We start from the raw sequence: 21,792 nt of genomic DNA, 5'->3' as shown, positions 1-21,792 counted from the left end.
GTCAGCAGCAGCCAACACACTTTTTTTTTTTTTGGCAAATGAATTCCACATGTTATATTTATGAGTTCTATAAAGAAAAGCCGTTTATTCTCGGAGGCATCACCGACTGCTAGACCTCGTGAGTGAGAGAAATGTTGCCATCCTGTGACCAAGTACAGTGGTACCTCGGGTTAAGTACTTAATTCGTTCCGGAGGTCCGTTCTTAACCTGAAACTGTTCTTAACCTGAAGCACCACTTTAGCTAATGGGGCCTCCTGCTGCTGCCACTCCGCCGGAGCACAATTTTTGTTCTCATCCTGAAGCAAAATTCTTAACCTGAGGTACTGTTTCTGGGTTAGCGGAGTCTGTAACCTGAAGCATATGTAACCCGAGGTACCACTGTACTTCCTTTGGTAGAATCATAGAATCTTAAGAGTTGGAAGAGACCCAAGGGACATCTAGTCCAGCCCCCTGCAATGGTATGTCTTGAATCAGCTGCCTAAGTGGGACAGTTGTTGGCTGTGTTGGAGAACCTGAATTATGGGGGGGGGGGGAACCTTTCCTCCATAAAATAAATGAAAACTTGATTTTTCTCAACTCCGTAGTGGGTGGTTTCACTTTGCCGTTGGCCAAAGCACACTGGAGGCCCGCTAGAGTTATTTAAGAGCTTGAAATAATTAGAATTTTTTTAAATTAAAAAAAAAATGGATGTAGTTAATTTGCAAGCTCATTCTGGTCGAGTCTGGAGGCACTTCTACACTCACACACTCTCTCCTACTGAACTTACTAACTAATTTGGCTCCATTTGTAATACATTTTCAGTTCTCAGCAGCCAGATCTTCCTACATTCGGGAAAGCAATTAATGAAAGTCATTATGTTCCTTGCTCTCACTGCTGTGTATCCAAAGGGGTAACAAGGAAATGCTAACTGCTGAGTTTATCACAAGGAATGGCAATTCATGGAGTGGAAGGGGAAAATAAGCAAACCCATCAACAGGTCAAAAAAGGATGCAATGATGGACACCAAATTCATGGAGGATATCAGTGGCTTCTAGTGATGATGTCTGTGTAATAAGGTAAAGGTAAAGGGACCCCTGACCATTAGGTCCAGTCGTGGCCGACTCTGGGGTTGCGGCGCTCATCTCGCTTTATTGGCTGAGGGAGCCGGCGTACAGCTTCCGAGTCATGTGGCCAGCATGACTAAGCCGTTTCTGGCGAACCAGAGCAGCGCACGGAAACGCTGTTTACCTTCCCGCCGGAGCAGTACCTATTTATCTACTTGCACTTTGATGTGCTTTTGAACTGCTAGGTTGGCAGGAGCAGGGACTGAGCAATGGGAGCTAACCCCGTCACGGGGATTTGAACCACTGACCTTCTGATTGGCAAGTCCTAGGCTCTGTGTTTTAACCCACAGCACCACCCGCGTCCCTGTCTGTGTAATAGTACCTGCAATATTGGAGGCAGCATAGGGAATACAAGAGGGGAGATTGCTATTGCCTGAGAGCTTCCCATAAGCCTCTGGTTGGGTCTTTTCCCTGATCCTGCATTTCATGTATACAGAGCATGGTCAAAAGTGTTGGATGTGATCCATAACAGGCAGTCAAGTACAACATTCCTTGAAATGCTAGAGAAGACATGTGGGGGAATGTTTGGTCCAGCCAGTCAAAACTTCCTGTTCCTCCTGGCTGGAGCATCCTTATGTGCATGTGATAGAAGGTGGGTGTGACCTAACCTGCCCAGGTAACAAAAGGACAAGTCACGCAGCAACCCCCTCTCTTTTTTACTTCCTTCTTCGTTTGACCAGCTTTTAGCTAGGACTGCTCTGCTAGTTCTCAGCTAGCAGAACCGCTAGGATTATTCCCCCATATGGGGTAGATCCACATGTACATGGGCAGACATAACTAAGTCTGCCTTCAGGAATCCAACTGTGAACCGATGTAAGTAAACTTCTTTTATTGACTTTGAATAAGATTGTGGTGTCTTTATTCTTTTAAGAGGGATTAAAGGGAACTTACCAGGAATGTACAATTCAATCTGAGACAGACTGAATTGTATAATAGTGAGAAGCTCACACGAGCTTGCAACCAGCTATCTGCTGTGCATTTAAAAAAAGGGAATGCAACTCTGCTAAGTAAAGGAACTTGCTAGCACAAGTTAGGAAGGATATTAATAAACAATATATCTTCTTCTGCCACCCTGAGCATTCCTACAAAAAGCAGGTGGCTTTCAAGTCTACTTTGCTTTTTACTAGAACTCTTGAGCTCCATCAGCTGGAGTCAGCTGCAAAATGTTGCCTGGGGATGGTGGAGCCACTTATAAAATGGTGGCTCAGGGTATGGAACAAGTCAGCTATTGGGCTCCATGTGCCATGCACTTGATTTCCATATATATATATATATATATATATATATATATATATATACTGCATACAACTCCCACAGCCCCTGAGAACCACTGTGATTTGTGGGAAGGGACCCCATCACTACAACAGTAGACTGGAATTCACAGCTGAGTAGCAGAAGCTATCACAATATAGTAATCTAATTCACGTAAATGCTTGTATATGCATGTGTTTAAATTTGATTGGTTGGTAGCGGAATTCCAGAGAGTTCTCTAGTAGTTCTCATGGGATTGGCTAATGCTGGTCACATGGGAAGAGACTCCATTTTACGTGAGGCAAGGTGACTGTGTTTTAGAATCCACTGTGAACACTGCTAAGTTGGATAGAGTGTTGTAGTTCTTCTCTGCTTGAAAGAGAGCAAAGCTGCAGTAGAAGATAAAAGTGGAAATCTCTCACAGGAGCTGCAAGGCATGGCCTAACTGAGATACAGAAGGCTGAAAGTGCTGAGCTCTGGAAAGAGAAGAAAATACAGTTGTTTGGAAGTTAGAGGAAGAGATTGCAAGCCCATGCTTGGATAAGCATGTGACTGTGAATATTTTCATTTCCAAAGAAGGGTGTAAGTCATATATATATGATTTGAGCTTCTTAGCTGTGATTTTGCTACCCTGACTTCAATCTTACGACATGTGCAGACCCCTTAAACATCGCAAGGACAAGTTACCTTTGCTGACGTTTCGAACCATCCCACAAAGCCATTCTCTTTGCAGAACTGCTCCATCTTGATGCCGTTGTTCACCAGCAACTCTTTGCCCTGGTCGCATTTGTTTGCCAAGAGAACTGCTGGCACCGGTTTGCCATTGGGGAGACTCAGCTTAGTGTCCAAATCCTCTTTCCATTTGGTGACCGCTTCAAAGGTTGCGGGCCTCGTCACATCAAAGACGATAAACGCTCCCATAGCTTCTCGGTAATAGACTCGCGTCATGTTCCCAAACCTTTCCTGACCTACAAACGACAAAAGCACACACCGTTAAGTGAATGCACACAAAGGAAGATCAATATTGAACAGATGGGGGGAAATCTTTTGATTAGCTTGTTTCCTGGATTCAGGCTGGATGCCTGAGAATATAAGCATTGCCTAGATGAATCTCATCCCAGGCTCATCTGGCCAGACTGCTTTGGGAGGTGCTGAGCTCACTGGATGTATTTAAAAGGAAGCTGGTTGGTCATTCATCAGAGATGCTGTAATTGCAAGAATCCTACAGTGAAATGAGGAAATGGCCCAGGACAGCCGATAACCAGGGATGATAAGTATTTGACTGCTTTGATCTGTGGAACTGGCAACCGTGGTGTGCAGTCAGTGGATTAGGGAGGCTAGGTTGGTCACCTAAATGTCCCCTTGGTGCCTCCTTCCCAAAGCCCAGGAAGCTTCTGCCCATCATAAGGAGGGAAGTGTGATGCTCACAAACATCACCACTCCCAAATTGCCCTTGTAAGCTGGTGCTGATTGACAGCAAAGTGCTTTTTTCATCACTCGCTGAAAACCCTTTTTGTTCAGGCAAGCCTATTCAGACATGAACCTCATTTGCGGTACAGTGGTACCTCGGGTTACAGACCCTTCAAGTTACAGACACTTCAGGTTACATACGCTTCAGGTTACAGACTCCACTAACCCAGAAATAGTACCTCTGGTTAAGAGCTTTGCTTCAGGATGAGAACAGAAATTGTGCGGCGGCGGTGCAGTGGCATCTGGAGGCCCCATTAGCTAAAGTGGTACCTCAGGTTAAGAACAGTTTCAAGTTAAGAATGGACCTCCAGAATGAATTAAGTTCTTAACCCGAGGTACCACTGTATATACATTAAAATCAGTATCATGCCACTGATTAGCCAGGTCTTCCCCCAAAAAATATTGGACTGCAGTTTGTCAAGGGTGCTGAGGGTGGTTCGGAGACCCCCTTTTTCCTCACAGAGCTAAAATTCCCAGAGTTCCCTGGGAAAAGATATTGGTTGTTAAACCACTCTATTATAGAGCCTGAGTCCTGGAGATGGGATTTTGGTCACTCCACTGTCATGATTTAGTAATGGAATATTGGCAGCAGGAATATGGGACATGTGATGGGAGATGAGAGAGAAAGCACTGAAGAAACCCAGCAAAAATACAGATGGCCTTATCCAATATACAGAAAATAGGCCAGGTTAGCTCGCCCAAGCAGATCAGGCTGTGAACAGATATTCACTCTACAACAGATCGTTCGAAAAGCTATTACTTGGCAAAACTCATCTGAAAATCAATTCTGTTGGTTGATTCCCACCCCCCTTTTTTAAAAAGAATGCAAGCAAGCCCGTCAACACAGTAGTTTGGAGAAGCACTGCTAGATGCACTGAGACACTGAGAAAATTAACCAATGCTTTTTATTATGGAAACAGACAAAAATAATAATACCTGATATTGGACTGGGTATGTGCTGTGATGCAGCTACTGAGATGAGGCTGCAGTCCGCTCCACTTACAGCAGCCTCCCCTGACAGCAGTTGCTTTCATATACTGAAAGCAAAGGCTCATCTCCTGCTCAGCCCCAAGCATGGTATGTGATCTTGGTCAAGACAAAGGTAGATGTCAACATTAGGCACAGATTCAGTACAGAAAAGTTCTGAAATCGTGAGGACTTTGTTGGCCCAAAAATGGAAAACACAAGAAATTCCTACTATTGCGGAGTGGCAGGTGAAGATCATGGATTTTGCTGAGTTGGCCAAACTGGCTTGCAGGATTTGAGACCAGGACAATCAGAAATTCCAGAAAGACTGGGGTAAATTTATTGTATATTTAAATGATAACTGTAAAAAATTAAAAGCACTAGCAGGACTGAAGTAACTCCTACGATGTAGAGCTAGAATGCGCGATTGGATTTGATATGGGATACCAGCTGAAGGGAAGGAGGGAAGTTGTAAGCTCGGCAGAGCAAAAAAGTTGATATGTTGATCCATGTATTGTTTGAAAAATGTGTAAGGAAAATAATAAAAATTTATTGGGGGGAAAACCACCCAGAAAAGTTCTAAAATCTGTTCTCCAGATTCTGAAACGTTTTCTTGCTCTGAGAAAGCCACTTCCGAGCTGGAGAGGAGGTGGGATTGCAGGCCCACGCCCTCTCCACACAAGCGGGGGCTGGCTTATAGCCCCCGTGAGAATAAGGGAATCATCGGGCGCATCAGCTCCCTGCCTAGCCAATCGGCTGGTCAGGGAGGCATGGCCCGGGCTATTTATGCCTGGCGCACCCAAGGACCGCCCTCTTTTCGCCTCTCCAGCTGACCAGGTTTCCCACCCTACCCGCCCTTTAGTTGCTCCCCTGACCTTGCTATGGACCTTGGTTGGTCGCCGTCAAGGGGCCTGGTAGGAATTTTTCCACTTGGCAAATTGGCACCAGCCATTTGGTTTTTTCGCCTACCTCATAGCAAACACCACAACTTTCCCGATACTGGCGGTTAGGCATTGGCAGGGGTATTGTTATGCAAATGAAGGGGGGAAGGAAGCGCCATCACCTTCCCCCAAGGTAAAAGGGTAGTCCGGTAAAGGATTCCGGGGGGGGGGGGCGTTGCCCTGTCCGAAGCCTATGGAGGTGTGGGCCCAAGGCACACCTCCGAGCGGTGACACCCGGGGGATCCTAGCTGACGTACTTCAACAGGACTTCCCCCGCTGGTGGTTAACCCTCACCGGTCTTCATGCAATTGGGCTGAAGCCGGTTAGTCGATAGGAACCAATGCCTAAGCCAATACCTCTCAATCCCTGTAATCAATAAAGTTGTGGCCTTTTACGCCCATTAACCTTAAATAAAGTGTCCTCTGTCTTTATTTCACAAGGGGGGAGGGGGTCTTGCCAGGCAAAGAGGCTCATTTGCCATTATGGGTATCCTTTTCAAGAAATCTCCCAAAGAACCCCAAGATTCCATTGGAACACAGCTTGAAAACTCCTGCTTCCATCTCTGAAGCCAAGCAGCAGACCAGCCTGAACTCTTCCGAGGAAGATGGGTTGGAAGGTCGCAACTTTCAGAGTCCAGATCCACCACCCCAATTCCTCTGCTCCCCCCCCCCACATCATGTGTTTCTTCTTCTTCTTCCAAATGCACAATGGCCAAAAGCACACAGCCACGAGCTGTCCCATTTATGACACAGACAATATCACAGGTTTGCAACACTGAGCTATTGTTCAATAGGCTAACATTTCTTTCTTTTTTAAAAAAGGAGGGCACAAATTCATTCACATGATTCAGAAAATCCAAAAGTGAATTTCTGTCTTTGATTCTTTCTCTCTTATTTAACACTGCTATCCATTGATGACGCTAAACTCGAAGCATGATCTTTTGGGGGAGAAGTGTAGGTCACGCACACACACAAAAATGCACACAACTCTTTTGGGCCATTTCCTGCATAAAATGCCTTATGATCTTTCTCCACAGCCTAATCAGATGAGTGGCTATATCATGTGTTGTCCAACCACCCCCTCCCTGAGAAGATTCCCTTGTATGCCAGCATACCTCCTTCTTACAGCAAGAGAATTGCGCACAGTGAATTTTGCAAGACCTCTGCAGGGAAATGAAGAGGGCAGAAGGATTCTTAGGAGTAAAAAAGTTCAAATAAATCTAGCATTTCCCTTTTGGCCCAAGAGGTCAGAGGTGTGCCAGACACACACACACACACAGAGAGAGAGAGAGAGAGAGAGAGAGAGAGAGAGGGGGGGGTTCTAAATTCTAGCAGAGAGGAATTGCAAAAGGAAATGGGTGAAGACTCTATATACTAGTTCTGTGCTGAACCTCACCCCAATTTTTCCTTCAAAAATTTCATTCTCTTTGAAAGTGGACTCCCCCCACCCGCGCCTCTTTTATATGGAAGGGGACAGAACAGAGTGGACAGACCTCTACATGGTGCCATGTGTTGAATCTGGAAAGTGCTTCTGGGCTGCAAGTCTGCCCACAAACAGCCCAGTCTACTGTGAGTGAGCATGGGATTTTTCAACACCTGTGAGCCGGAAAGAAGATATAGTCATTCCTCGGGTTACAGACGCTTCAGGTTGCGCGTTTTTGGGTTGTGCACTGTGCCGAACCCGGAAGTACTGGAACGCAAAAGAACTAAGTCACGCAGATGCGGCGCTGTGGGTTGCGAATGTGCCTCCCACATGGATCACGTTCTCGACCCGAGCATCCACTGTATCTCGTTTAGTTCATGAAACCCAATACCCCACCACCATCATGTTCCCCACTGCCCCTTTTCAGAAGCATCTTTAATTTGCCCCCTATGCCCTTTGAACGGTTGAAATAAAGACCAGGTGAACTTTCAGTGAAGCCTTACCATTTATCTTCCTAAGGGTGCCACATGGAAGATGGAGCAAGCTTGTTTTCTCCTGCTCCGGAAGGCAGGACCTGAACCAATGACTTCAAGTTTCAAGACAGGAAATTCTGACTCAACATCAGGAAGAACTTTCTGAGGGAACAGACTCCCTCAGGAGGTGTTGGACTCTCCTACACTGGAGGTTTTTCAGCAGAAATTGGACGGCCATCCCTCATGGATGCTTTAGTTGAGATTCCTGCATTGAAGGGGCTGGACTAGATGTGCCTTGGGGTCCTTTCAACTCTTCAATTCTATGATTCTGTTATCCTTAACTTCTCCACCCCTGGCACGCTGCAACAAAGTGATGAATGAATTGAACTGATTCTTCACATAGGTTTCCCCCTGTCATGGCTAGCTCAGCCCCTTGAGAGGGAGGGCATGGCAGTGTGGTGTAGTGGTCAAGAGCGGTAGACTCGTAATCTGGTGAACCGGGTTCGATTCCCCGCTCCTCCACATGCAGCTGCTGGGTGACCTTGGGCTAGTCACACTTCTCTGAAGTCTCTCAGCCCCACTCACCTCACAGAGTGTTTGTTGTGGGGGAAGAAGGGAAAGGAGAATGTTAGCCGCTTTGAGACTCCTTCGGGTAGTGATAAAGCAGGATATCAAATCCACACTCTTCTTCTTCTTCAAGAGATTTCGGATGCCTGTAGTGGAGGATCAAAGTAGTTCCACCCTTCCACCAACAAAACCAGGGGAAGTCTTCCAGAGTAAGTCCCTTGATGTGAACTGTGGTCATTTTGCACTTCTTGTATATGCCAAGGAGATTCAGAGACTTATTTTCAGGGGTTGTACTAGGCAATACCCATATTCAGGGTAGTTCCACTGAAAGCAATGGGGCCACATCCATGCCATAGATTTAAAACACTCTCACCTAGTTTGTTATCAAACATGTTAGCCTTCCCCCAAAGAATCCCAGAAGTTGTAATTTGTTAAGGGTGCTGCCTCTCAAAGAGCTCTAGCTCGCAATACCCTTAGCAAACTACAGTTCCCAAGAATCCTGGAGGGAAGCCATGTCTGTTAGAATGGCAAAAGAATGCTTTTAATATATTACTAACCTAAGGTGAAGAGGTAAAGGACCCCTGGAGGGTTAAGTCCAGTCAAAGGCGACTATGGGGTTGGGGCGCTCATCTCACTTTCAGGCCGAGGGAGCTGGTGTTTGTCCACAGACAGCTTTCCGGGTCATGTGGCCAGCATGACTAAACCCCTTCTGGTGCAACAAAACACCATGACTGAAGCCAGAGTGCACAGAAACACCGTTTACCTTCCTGCCGCAGCGGTACCTATTTATCTACTTGCACTGGTGTGCTTTTGAACTGCTAGGTTGGCAGGAGCTGGGACAGAGCAACGGGAACTCACCCCGTAGTGGGGATTCGAACTGCTGACCTTCCAATTGGCAAGCCCAAAAGCCTCAGTGGTTTAGACCACAGCGCCATCCGCGTCCCATTCTTACTACCCTAATGGTTGGCCATATTAATTTTTTACTGTTTTAAAACTGCACTTTATTCCCATTTAATATTGTGAGTTGCTTTGCGGAGACTAAATAAATAAAATGAAACAGATAACCTGTGAACTTTCCAGTGGATGGCTCCCCATGTGTCACGACACAACCTCTGGTGCTTGGATGCTGAGGGCATTTTTCATGAACCACAGCATGTTCCCAGTTGTGAGAGGTAAGGAAGAAACCCCCTCCCCCATTTTACAAAAAGAAGGCCTCTGTCAGGGGACTGTGACCAAGAAAGCGCCATGACTATCTCACTTTTGCATGCAACCCCTGTTTGCGCTCCAGAAAAGGTACATGCTAATGCTCTCCACACTAATGCATAATAATACTCATATTTTCCTTACAGTCTTTCTAAGCCCTTGAAGAGTATCTCTGGGTTCCCAAAGGCTTCTGTTTTTGAAGAGGAAACTGGCAGGCATGGAAAATGAACCCATCCATTCATTACAGAGGCTGGCTTCCATGTGAGGCACAGAGATTAAAATGCTTAGAAGAGGAAGATGAAAAAGAGAGAGACTTGTCATTAACATACACACTAGTATTTAGACTGTGCATGCTAATACTAAATATTCTCACTCAATCTGAGCTAGTGGGATGGCTAAACTGTTAATACCCATCCCACATCCCGTGTGATTGCGGTTGAAAATCTCTTCCCCATGGTCTTTTAACCAATTAATCAACCACTGAATCAATTCAATGTAAATTCATTTCCATAGTACTGGAATCTTAATAGAGTTGCCTTTTGAGATATCAACGGAAGATTAAGATAAGCTGCAATTTAATTAACAAAAGCAATCCCTTAGATGCAAAGGACATCTTTGATATTCTCTTTTCTGTTTTCTATTACAGCAGAACCAAATTAACCTCAACTTCCCGCAGCAACCACCTCAAATAATGACCAAATATCGGATTGTCCGACCTAACCAATTATTTAGATGACTGACCAATTAGCTAAATTTAATGTTTGTACTGTACTGATTAAAGCTTATATAGCCCTACAAAAGTAATGTATATACTGTATCTGAGTCAGTTAGTAGCCAAAAATTTAATGAACTGGTTCAGCATTTTGTAAACAAGCATTAGAAAGCCTGGCTAGAAAGCCAACTAGGACAGACTCTGGCAAGTTTACTTTTAAGCATTCCTTGAGAATGAATTATCCTGGTTTGCAAGAAACAATGGCTACTTAAACTAGCCAGCTTCATAACCCATGGTTTGAAGTTGGCTTGTTAAGCAACAAACCATTGCTTGATTTAAGCCCGTATTCACAGCCGGCATCCTTTGTAACTGCAAGTAAGCTCAGCAGAGGTCATTGTCTCACACAGCTTGAAGGAGGATAGAGGAGTGTGTAAAACTGATACTTCAATGAGGTTCATCCACATAGTGCTAACCACAGTTTAGAACCATGCTAACCATGGTTTAGAACCACATGCAAACCAGACAAATAATACTAAACGAGATTTTGGTGTGAGACAGTGACTCAAGTCAATTCAGATACCACATCAAACCTTGGTCTATGCTTACCAAACTTTAGAAAACCAACCACAGTGTTCCATGTCCAAACATAGCTCACCTGTAATGTGAAGTCCATTAAGTCTTACGCAAAGAAGACTTGTGTATGTGTACTCTCTCTTCCCATCTCTGTCCCTTCTCGTTTTCTATATTCTGCATTACATCTGTTTTTGTGGGAAAACATACCGTATTTTTTGCTCTATAAGACTCACTTTTCCCCTCCTAAAAAGTAAGGGGAAATGTGTGTGCGTCTTATGGAGTGAATGCAGACTGTGCAGCTATCCCAGAAGCCAGAACAGCAAGAGGGATCACTTCTGGCTTCTGAGATTCAGAAATTTTTTCCCCCAGAATATTTTTTTTCTTGTTTTCCTCCTCCAAAAACTAGGTGCGTCTTATGGTCTGGTGCGTCTTATAGAACGAAAAATACAGTAGTTTGTTATTATATCAGAAACACTAAGCTGTGTCTGGCCAGCTCTGGTGTAATAACAAAGTATGATTTCCACAAATCATAAGTGGTTTGTGCATGAGAGAGAGAGAGAGAGACAGAGAAGGGAAGGGTTCATACATTTGTGCGTGTGTGTGTGGGCGCACACATGAGTGTGCAATCCCTAACAACCACTCACCTGTGCATGTGGCCAAAAACATTGCCCACTCCAACTCTGCTCTTGCAAATACAGTGCAGTAATTCTGTCTGCCCTATGGCATAATTCAAAGGTTGTGCAGCTCATTAAAATCCAGAGCATTTTTTATAATTACTTCCAAATCTTTAGCGATCTGCCTGAAAGCTACATCATATGATCTCCCAGCACATGATTTGCTGTACTAGTCTTCCTTGCACAAATTGGAAGGGTTGTAAAATCATGGGGAAAGGGCCTTAGCTCAGCGGTAGAACATCTGTTTTGATTCAGAAGGCCCCACTTTCAACCCTCTGAGCTGCTGTAGGTCAGTGTACACCATATTAAGCTGGATAAAATGGTCTGATTCAGTGTAAGGAAGAGGAGCTTATGTATCTGCGTTTCGAAAACTGGCCAAAGGTTCTCCGGTCATAAGAAGGGGGCCTGAGATAAATTCAGCCAATAATGTACAGTGGTACCTTGGGTTAAGTACTTAATTCGTTCCGGAGGTCCATTCTTAACCTGAAACTGTTCTTAACCTGAAGCACCACTTTAGCTAATGGGGCCTCCTGCTGCCGCCACGCCACTGGAGCACGATTTCTGTTCTCATTCTGAAGCAAAGTTCTTAACCCGAGGTAATATTTCTGGGTTAGTGGAGTCTGTAACCTGAAGCGTATGTAACCCGAGGTACCACTGTATCAAACTTTTAGAAGACATCTGAAGGCAGCCCTGTTTAGGGAAGTTTTTAATGTTTGATGTTTTATTCTGTTTTTAATATTCTGTTGGGAGCCGTCAGAGTGGCTGGGGAAACCCAGTCAGATGGGTGGGGTATAAATTATCATCATCATCATCATCACCATCATCATCATTGACATACAATGAAGCTGAATGCTGGAAGGTTCAAATGAAGGAATATACTTCGTGCAGCACATAGCTAAACTAGGGAACTTGCTCCCACAGGAGACAAGTGATCTCCACTAACTTAGATGGTTTTAAGACAAACTAATAATAATAATAGTAATAATAATTTTTTATTTATACCCCGCCCTCCCCAGCCAAGACCGGGCTCAGGGTATCTAACAACCAATAATAAAAACAAGTTGATTAAAATACATTTTAAAAGATTAACATACAACATTAAAACATTAGGGTGCAATCTCTTCATAGGAGGAGAAAGGAAAAAGAAAGAGGGGGAGGGAATCAAACTGATTCTAAGCCAAAGGCCAGGTGGAACAACTCTGTCTTACAGGCGCTGCGGAAAGAGATCAAATCCCGCAGGGCCCTGGTCTCAAGAGACAGAGCGTTCCACCAGGCTGGAGCCAGTGTTGAGAAGGCCCTGGCTCTGGTTGAGGCTAATCTAACTTCCTTAGGGCCCGGGACCTCTAGGGTGTTGCTATTTATGGACCTTAAGGTCCTCCGTGGGGCATACCAGGAGAGGCGGTCCCATAGGTACGAGGGTCCTAGGCCTTGAAGGGCTTTAATGGTCAAAACCAGCACCCTAAATCTAACCCTGTACTCCACAGGGAGCCAGTGCAGCTTGAAAAGCACTGGGTGAATATGCTCCCATGGCAGGGACCCCGTGAGGAGCCTCGCTGCTGCATTCTGCACCGGCTGGAGTTTCTGGGACAGCTTCAAGGGCAGTCCCGCGTAAAGCGAATTACAGTAGTCAAGCCTGGAGGTGACCGTCGTGTGGATCACTGTGGCCAGGTCAGGGCGGGAAAGGTAAGGGACCAACTGCTTGATGTGGCGAAGGTGGAAAAATGTCGCCTCGGCTGTTGTTGTAACCATGGAGAGTAAGTCTGTCAATGGTCGCTAGTAGCCATGATGACTATGTTCTGCCTCCATGGACAGAAGCAGCTTTGCTTCTGAATACCACTGTCTGGAAACCTCAAGAGGGGAAAGTGAGTTTGCATTCAGGTCCTACTTGTGGGTTTCCCACAGGCATCTGGTTGGATGCTGGACTAGATGGGCCACAGGCCTGATCCAGCAGGCTCTTCTTACAAGTTACAATTTCCAAACACCATGTTGTTGTTGTTTAGTCGTTTAGTCATGTCCGACTCTTCATGACCCCATGGACCAGAGCATGCCAGACCCTCCTGTCTTGCACTGCCTCCTGCAGTTTGGTCAAACTCATGCTGGTAGCTTCCAGAACACTGTCCAACCATCTCGTCCTCTGTCGTCCCCTTCTCCTTGTGCCCTCCATCTTTCCCAACATCAGGGTCTTTTCCAGGGAGTCTTCTCTTCTCATGAGGTGGCCAAAGTATTGGAGCCTCAGCTTCAGGATCTGTCCTTTCAGTGAGCACTCAGGGCTGATTTCCTTCAGAATGGAGAGGTTTGATCTTCTTGCAGTCCATGGGACTCTCAAGAGTCTCCTCCAGCACCATAATTCAAAAGCATCAATTCTTTGGCGATCAGTCTTCTTTATGGTCCAGCTCTCACTTCCATACATCACTACTGGGAAAACCATGGCTTTAACTATACGGACCTTTGTCGGCAAGGTGAGGTCTCTGCTTTTTAAGATGCTGTCTAGGTTTGCCATCGCCTTTCTCCCAAGGAGCAGTCGTCTTTTAATTTTGTGACTGCTGTCACCATCTGCAGTGATCATGGAGCCCAAGAAAGTAAAATCTCTCACTGCCTCCATTTCAAACACCATAAGCAAGTGCAAATACAAGCTACTATCCTGCACTTTTGCATGCAGAGATAAGACGCCCATTTTCTGTTATGTTGGTGGCATAGGAGCTGACGGTGCAGTGGGGCTCTTTCTTTCTGCCTGATTGCAAGAGAGGAGCCCAAGATGGTCAGGTGGAGTCCAAAGAAGGCTGCTCTGCCTGGGAAAATGGGACACTGGCTTTGGCTTCGCCTACTGTTGGTCTCCCCACCTCCCTGCATACCAGCCTCCATTAGAACAGGCGACGGTGTGGCTCCTCCCCACGTGAGTAATTTCCGTGGGCGGGGCAACAGCGGAATAGGAATAGGCAACTAGGCAAACTCCTCCTACGTAGCCGGAGATTTCACTTAGGACCCCAGGAACGTGGGAAGGAGTTCCACGGTAGCCGCCAGTGCAATGTAAGAAGAATGCTAAAGACTTAGCGCTAGTGCAGGATTCTAGAGGTATAGAGGCAGTTTAACAAGCCAGGTGTGTGTGCACAATGTCAAAGGGATGAGATGCAAATGGCACCATTGCATAATTATTGTTCGTCTCAGCCCTGCCAAACGCGCAGCACAAGCACCTAAAATCCTTTAATTCCAAAAGAACGCTAGGAATTTTATTTCCCTGGTCTCGTTTTATGTAATTCTAGGGAGAGACAGGGCGGGGGAATCAGTAAGAGGAGAGTTTAAAGAAATTTAAGCTGTAGCTACATTTTATTTATTTATTTGCAAAACCCTCTTCTGAGTAATACTGGGTTATAGGTTGTTGTTGTTTTCGTAAAGGCAGTTACTGCATGCCTCTAAAACATATTTTTCTTGACATGGCACTGAAGGAATGGCCAGGGTGCAGTTGGGAGAGAAAGAGAATCCTTACAGCAAAACAGAAAAACCACTTAGGAAAAAAAAAGTAGATCAAATTGTTTTAAAAACAACAACTATCGGATAAATATTTCAGTGACAATTCTGTAATAGGCCACAGCACTACAATATATTGCGACATGTGATGCGGACCCGGGGGTCTTGTGCATCGGTGGCCAAAAAGAATAAATTAAGCATAAGAATTCTGTAGAATGCATGAGCAGGGCAACACTGGGAAGTAAAGTCAACACACCAAATTAAAAGCAGAAACTACAAAGTGCAGTGGTACTTTGCTTGTTGAACAGCTTGGCTCCCAAATAAATCGGCTCCTGGACGCTGCAAACCTGGATGTAAGTGTTCCGGTTTGTGAATATTTTTCAGAAGCCAAACGTCCAAGACGGCTTCCGCTTGAGTGCAGGAAGCTCCTGCAGCCAATCGGAAGCCGAGCCTTGGTTTTTGAACGGTTTCGGGATTCAAACGGACTCCCGGAATGGATAAAGTTCCAGAACCAAGGTACCACTGTAATATGCTTTATGCATGAAGTTTCCTGTGTAAGTGGGAGTGGCAGGTATGACTGGGCTGTGGAGCTGATTCTCAACACAGGTGCTGCTGCAGCATCCCTGGATGGTGCGGGGGTGAGTTCAGGGCTGTCCCAAAGAGCCACTCCAGTACTTCCTCCATTGCAAATCTACATCCCCAACCTCAGCACCATCCTGCCCATCCAGGTAAGCTTCAGCAGACCCAGTTCAGGAGGCAGACACAGACCATTCCTATATTTAGCCAGTGTGGTGTAGTGGTTAAGAGTAATCTGGTGAACCGGGTTTGATTCCCCGCTCCTCCACATGCAGCTACTGGGTGACCTTGGGCTAGTCACAGAGTGTTCGTTGTGGGGGAGGAAGGGAAAGGAGATTGTTAGCTGCTTTGAGACTCCTTAAAGGGAGTGAAAGGCGGGATATCAAATCCAAACTCTTCTTCTTCTTAAGGGCCAAAGGCAACTGGTTTTTAATTTTTTGCAACAGTGTACTGCAGCGATTTGGCCTAGAACATGATGACTGCTGAAGAATCCATTTATCTGATGGCTAGTTTATTGCAATAAAAATGTTCGTGAACTTGTGCTATTTCCTTGGTTGCTAGAGAAGTGGTTGGAGCAAAATGAGGGCGGCAGCTAAAAAGCATGTGACTTTGTAAAGATTCTGATCATGCAGAGAGCCTACGCTCTTGTGCATGCTTCAGCTCTATCAATGGGTTGGTGGTTGGGCAGAAGCTCAGCATTCTTTGAAATGTGCCCCCTGGCTGTGCAAGCCTAGACAGAGCCAATAGCCGAATTCAGTGGGGCTCACTCTCTAGTCTAGAGCAGCAGTTGAGGACTGCAGCCCCACAAAGTGCTGCAAACACAGGTTCGTCCCCATTTGCACATTATACTTTCAAGGGCAGCTAAGAAACATAAACAGGTTGCATCCAGAGTTGCCTAGAGAGGGTCTCCACTACTTGGACGTTCCTGTGGGTGGAGAGTGATATTCATCACTTGCTCCTGCAGATTCCTACGGAGACCCCTTTGGAGCAGGATAGGAGGTAGAAACCATCTGAAATGGTCTATTCTCTCCCTCCGGTGGAAGCCCCAGATGTTGGATCCATGGCTGGTTGGCTTCCATCTGTCTCGGGGGACAATGGAGGAGCCTTTGAGGGCATACCTGCAGGGACAGATGAAGGCATCCGGTTTCCTTGTTATCCTTGCTTCTTACAGAATGTGCATCATGCTTCAGAGAGGCTGTTTTTGTGCGCCACAGCAAAGCCATAGTAAATTGTTATTTGAAAAAGCTCCTTCCCTAGTACAAGCGACAAACCATGGTTTAGCGTTACATCTAACCCAGAAGTCATGGTGAAGCTGAGGTTTGTTCCTGGCTTACCAGTTTGTGGGGAACTTCCAAACTGTTGTTATTTTCAGGTGGGATTCAGTCAGGTACAGGCAAACTCAGGTTGCATGAATAAAGTTGGTTTGGAGCTCTTCTGAAACAAACCCGCTTCCCAGAAAACAGCAAGATTTTTTGAGTGACGGGGAAATACACTTGCCGACGTAATGTCATCTAACTTTCCCCAAAACAAATTGAGGGTGGATGCTCAGCAAAAAGTTGCTTTTGGACCTCTCCGCAAGCAAACCAGGTTGCCTGGAAGAGACCATGGTTTGGAGTAAAGCAATCCACAATCCCACTAAACTAGGGTTTGTGCTCCTACTTGTACTAGGGGAGAAATGAAGCGGGAGCGATCTCTTCATTCACGGTAAGATGTTTAACTATTGTTTATTGTGACATATGAATACAGCGGGTGGATGCGGGTGGTGCTGTGGTTTAAACCACAGAGCCTAGGACTTGCCGATCAGAAGGTTGGCGGTTCGAATCCCCGCAACAGGGTGAACTCCTGTTGCTCAGTCCCTGCTCCTGCCAACCTAGCAGTTCAAAAGCACGTCAAAGTGCAAGTAGATAAATAGGTACCGCTCTGGCGGGAAGGTAAACGCCATTTCCATGCACTGCTCTGGTTCGCCAAAAGCAGCTTAGTCATGCTGGCCACATGACCCGGAAGCTGTACTCCGGCTCCCTCGGCCCGTAAAGCGAGATGAGCGCCTCAACCTCAGAGTCGTCCGTGACTGGACCTAACGGCCAGGGGTCCCTTTACCTTTACCTATGAATACAGCTAGAATAATGGGTGCAAAAGGAAGGCCTCTGCATCAAAGAGTTTGCATTCTAAAGGCAACATCCAACCAAGATTAAGCATTCCTAATTTCAAAGGAAGAGATGATGCATATACTTAAGGTTGCAATTCAGGTAGGTAGCTGTGTTGGTCTGATGCAGTCAAAATCAAAAATAAAAAAATAGTCCAGTAGCACCTTAGAGACCAACTAAGTTTGTTCTAGGTATAAGCTTTCGTGTGCTTGGACACTTCTTCAGATACACTGGACAACAAACTTAGTTGGTCTCTAAGGTGCTACTGGACTATTTTTTATTTTTTTTATTAAGGTTGCAATGTTACACACACTTATCTGGGAGTAACTGCCATTTAACTCAATTGGCCTTACCTTAGAGTAGAGATATCTAGATATCTGGATTCCTACTGAAATCAATGGAAATTTGATTTATCATAAACTGGATGGGTGTGTGTGATTTAAACAGTTACATAAAGAATCTATAACCCAATACTTGTTGAGGAATGATATTCCTGAAACTACCAAGATTGTTTTGGGATACTTAGCCGGGATTTTTAAAACTAAATCTAAAGTTGTCTGATATATTCAGTGGTGGTTACTGAGCCTTTTTATATATTTTATGTATTTGGAGTCTTAAATGTATTTGGATGACTTTGTATGCCTTTATTGTTTAAACTTATGCTAATAAAGGTTAAAAAAAGAAACCTATAATGGTTTGAGGTTTTTTGTGGGTTTTTTTTGCTCCTGTAATAACTATTGAATAAATATTTGAAAACAGAGTCTCATAGAACTGCCCACAGTTACAGCACTTTTAAAGTCTCGTGGATTCCGGGCAGGGAGTTACACACATTAAATCTCTCCAATGAAAACCAGCAGGGGCTTAAAAGTGCTTAACTCTGGCTGGACTCTTTCCATTAATTAATTAATTAATGGGGCGACCCAGCCAAATTAAATCCCACTGATTTCAGTGTGCTGAACTTGAAAGTATTTTAAGACAGCAATGCTACATGCATGGAACTCATGGGCCTTACAACCGAGTATACCGCATAAGCTCAGCTTCTTAACTAAAGTAAACTTGAAAGTGCAAGAAGACTGAAATCCTGACACAGTGAAGTGAGTCACACTCGACTCTAGTTACAGATAGGTAGCCGTGTTGGTCTGCCATAGTCAAAATAAAAAAATTCCTTCCAGTAGCACCTTAAAGACCAACTAAGTTAGTTCTTGGTATGAGCTTTCGTGTGCATGCACACTTCTTCAGATACTTCTTCAGATACACTCGACTCTGTGGGACTACCGATTCAACCGAACTGGATCACGCCCATAAGTTTGGAACACAGCTCCTGAACAGGGGTTGGGAAATGCTTCCAGCCTGCAAACCCTACAGCATACTTAATAATAATTTTATTCTTACTTCCTTGAGGGCAACAGGATCACAGAGTAAACATGCCATGTTATTGGCTGGGATCCTCGCCCTCGGAGACCCAACGCACTTCAGTGGAGCCATGCACATTGATCCCAATGGGTCTCCTCTAAGTAGGGCTTAGCAGGCTCCAACCAGAGAGTTTAGAAGGCAGCTTCTGAGCGGATCTAGTATTATCACTTCACGCAATTCCACGCCCGGCCCTGAAGGCAAGGAAGCAGTGGCCTCACAACACGCCCCCCCCCCCCCGGTCAGTAGAGGGACCCATCTCTACTGCTGACTCGCATGCCACACACCCGTGCCTGGAGCACCCACTCCAAGATAGTGGGGGAACCTACCTCCCCGTCTCTCCCCTCTTGCGCCTGGCGCACCCAGCCCGGATCAGTGGAGAGATTTATCTCTACCTCTGACTCCCACCCCAACTCCCTGCGCACCCACCCCGTGTCAAAAGGCGGACCTACCTTTGCTCCTTGCTCCCCCCCTCCCATCACCTCTCCCCGCCCCCCCCCCCACGGCACTCACCCGCGATGTCCCACAGCTGCAGCCGCACCACCGTCTCCGGGTCCCAGCTGAGCACCTTGAGCGCGAAGTCCACGCCGATGGTGGCGCGGTAGTGCGGCGAGAAGTTCTGGTGGACGTAGCGCTTGATGATGCTGGTCTTGCCCACGCCCAGGTCGCCGATGACCAGCAGCTTGTAGAGGCGCTCCTTCTGGCCAGCCGGCTTCTGCATCGCCCTCCTCGCCGCCGCCGCCGCCTCCTCTTCCGACGGCGCGGCCGAGGCGCTGCGCAGCGAGCTGCCTGGCGCGCCGGTCCCAGGATCTGATCGCGAGCTCGCCGGGGAGAAGGGGAAGGCAGGCCGAGGGGGAGGGCCCAGAGGCGGGCGAGGGTGGGGTGGAGACACCCCTTGGCAAGTGAGCGAAAGAGCGGCCCAAGGTCGTCGCAAGGGATGGCTTCAAAGGATCCCCAACCGAGGGAACAGCGGTGAGAAGTTTTGGCGCAACTTTTTTTAATGCTTCGTGCGCATCAGACGTAGCAGCCTGGGAAAACTGCCTTAAGGACGTAAGACGAGCCCTGCTGGATCAGCCCCTCTCGATGTCGTCCAGCATCCTGGACTCACCGGAGTTGACCAGATGCCTCTTCTGGGAAGCCTACCAGCAGGAGCTGAGCGCAGGAGCTCTGTGGTTTCCAGAAACTGCTGTTCATAAGCGTTGCTGCCTGCGATCAGGGGTGCTAAGCCAACTTGAATAAAATATTTTGGGGGGGGAGGGGGCAGGTAAGCCTCGCTCTGCATGATGCTGTCCATGCACACCATTTGAATGGCAATGCCTATCAACTGGTGGGGCGCTCAAATATTTTATGGGGGGGGGGCAAAGGGATCTCAGCCCCTAGGAGTTGGCTCCTATGGCATGGATAGCTTTCTCCTCCCTTAATTTGTCTAATTCTCTTTTAGGCTAGTGGCCATCACTGCCAATCCTGTGGCAGTGAGTTCCATTGTTTTAACTACACACTGCGCTACGGGCCCGCTTTTATCTGCCCCGAATCTTTCAAGATTCACTTTCACTGGATGTCTGCAAGTTCTAGAGCTGTGAGAGAGGGAGGAAAAACTCTTCTCTATCCACTTTCCCCATGCTGTGCCGAATGTTACATTTATATATCATGACGCCTTTTCTCTAAAATTAAAAAGTCTGCAACTTTGTACATCCTTTGTGGTTTACTGTGAAGAGGCACTGTTAAGCCACTCTGGAGACTGTAGCTCTGTGAACCTTCTGAAGGCCTCAGGTTACATATGCTTCAGGTTACAGACTCCGCTAACCCAGAAATAGTGCTTCAGGTTAAGAACTTTGCTTCAGGATGAGAACAGAAATCGGGCTCCGGCGGCGCAGCAGCAGCAGGAGGCCCCATTAGCTAAAGTGGTGCTTCAGGTTAAGAACAGTTTCAGGTTAAGTTTGGACCTCCGGAATGAATTAAATACTTAACCTGAGGTACTACTATACCATTGAGTTTCCTTGCAAACTCCCAGAGGATCGCACTGCAAAGGGCAGACAACCTCTCACAACCCCCCCTGCAAGATTGATTAGGTGGGGAGATACGAACAAACTCGTAATGGAGATTTACTTGAAAATTCAATTGTGGTTCTCTTTTTACAAGAGGACATATTTAGAAGCTGCTGGCCTCGTATTCGTACCACGCTCTGTTTTCTTACACACAGTTGAGGACATAGCAATTTAGCCAAAGCTGTATTCCCTACATGGTAAATATTCAATTGCCATTAGATCTGACAATGTACCTTTTTCGTCCCTGAAAAATGGCAAGTGCTGGCATGGAACCTCTTAGCAAGGCTCCCCGCCCCCTTCCAGCACCCCCACCCCCATGCAATCAAGTCTTTCAAAATATAAATGTACAATGGAAGTTAATTTTATTAATGAAATGAGCCTGCTTATCGCAGATCCAGTTCTCAGCATTAGGTAAAGCTTAGTACCCAGCAGAAATATATACTAGTGAACTGGCTCCCTTTTTAATGGCTAACGATTGTATCTTCTGTTAGGTGTGCAGAATAAATCTGTTTTACTGTTTAGTTTTTGCACATTTGGAAGATCTGTGATACGGAAGATCTCTCTCTCTCTTCTGGAAACAAAGAGGCATTTTCTTTTGTAGTGAATATTGTTGCAAGTGATAGTAATAGTAGTTGTAATAAACACACAATCAAGTGCCAGTTTTCTAGCATAGGAGAATGTCCCATTGAGCCTACCTTTGATTCTGTCATATACATACAAGCAAGGCCGGTGTGTGTGTGTATGTATGTTGTCACTCAAGACCCCTTTGCACATGGCACTTACTAAGCTCTACGCAA

The 21,792-nt window shown here is 46.0% G+C and overlaps 1 protein-coding gene across 1 annotated transcript in view; it reads right to left on the bottom strand.

Annotated features, from left to right (window-relative positions):
- Positions 1 to 19,784, bottom strand: part of RAB38 (RAB38, member RAS oncogene family) — a 35,851-nt gene extending 16,067 nt beyond the window's left edge. The window contains exons 1-2 of the mRNA XM_083500032.1: positions 19,464 to 19,784; positions 3,042 to 3,322 (exon numbers count right to left, since the gene is read on the bottom strand). Coding sequence (XP_083356158.1) covers positions 3,042 to 3,322; positions 19,464 to 19,671 — 489 coding nt within the window. The 5' untranslated portion in view covers positions 19,672 to 19,784. The remainder of the gene's footprint in view (positions 1 to 3,041; positions 3,323 to 19,463) is intronic.
- Between the last annotated feature and the right edge of the window lie 2,008 nt (positions 19,785 to 21,792).

This window comes from Podarcis liolepis (assembly GCF_965112155.1).
Source record: "Podarcis liolepis genome assembly, chromosome: 4".
NCBI lineage: Eukaryota > Metazoa > Chordata > Lepidosauria > Squamata > Lacertidae > Podarcis > Podarcis liolepis.
This window is presented reverse-complemented; position numbering and strand designations above follow the sequence as displayed.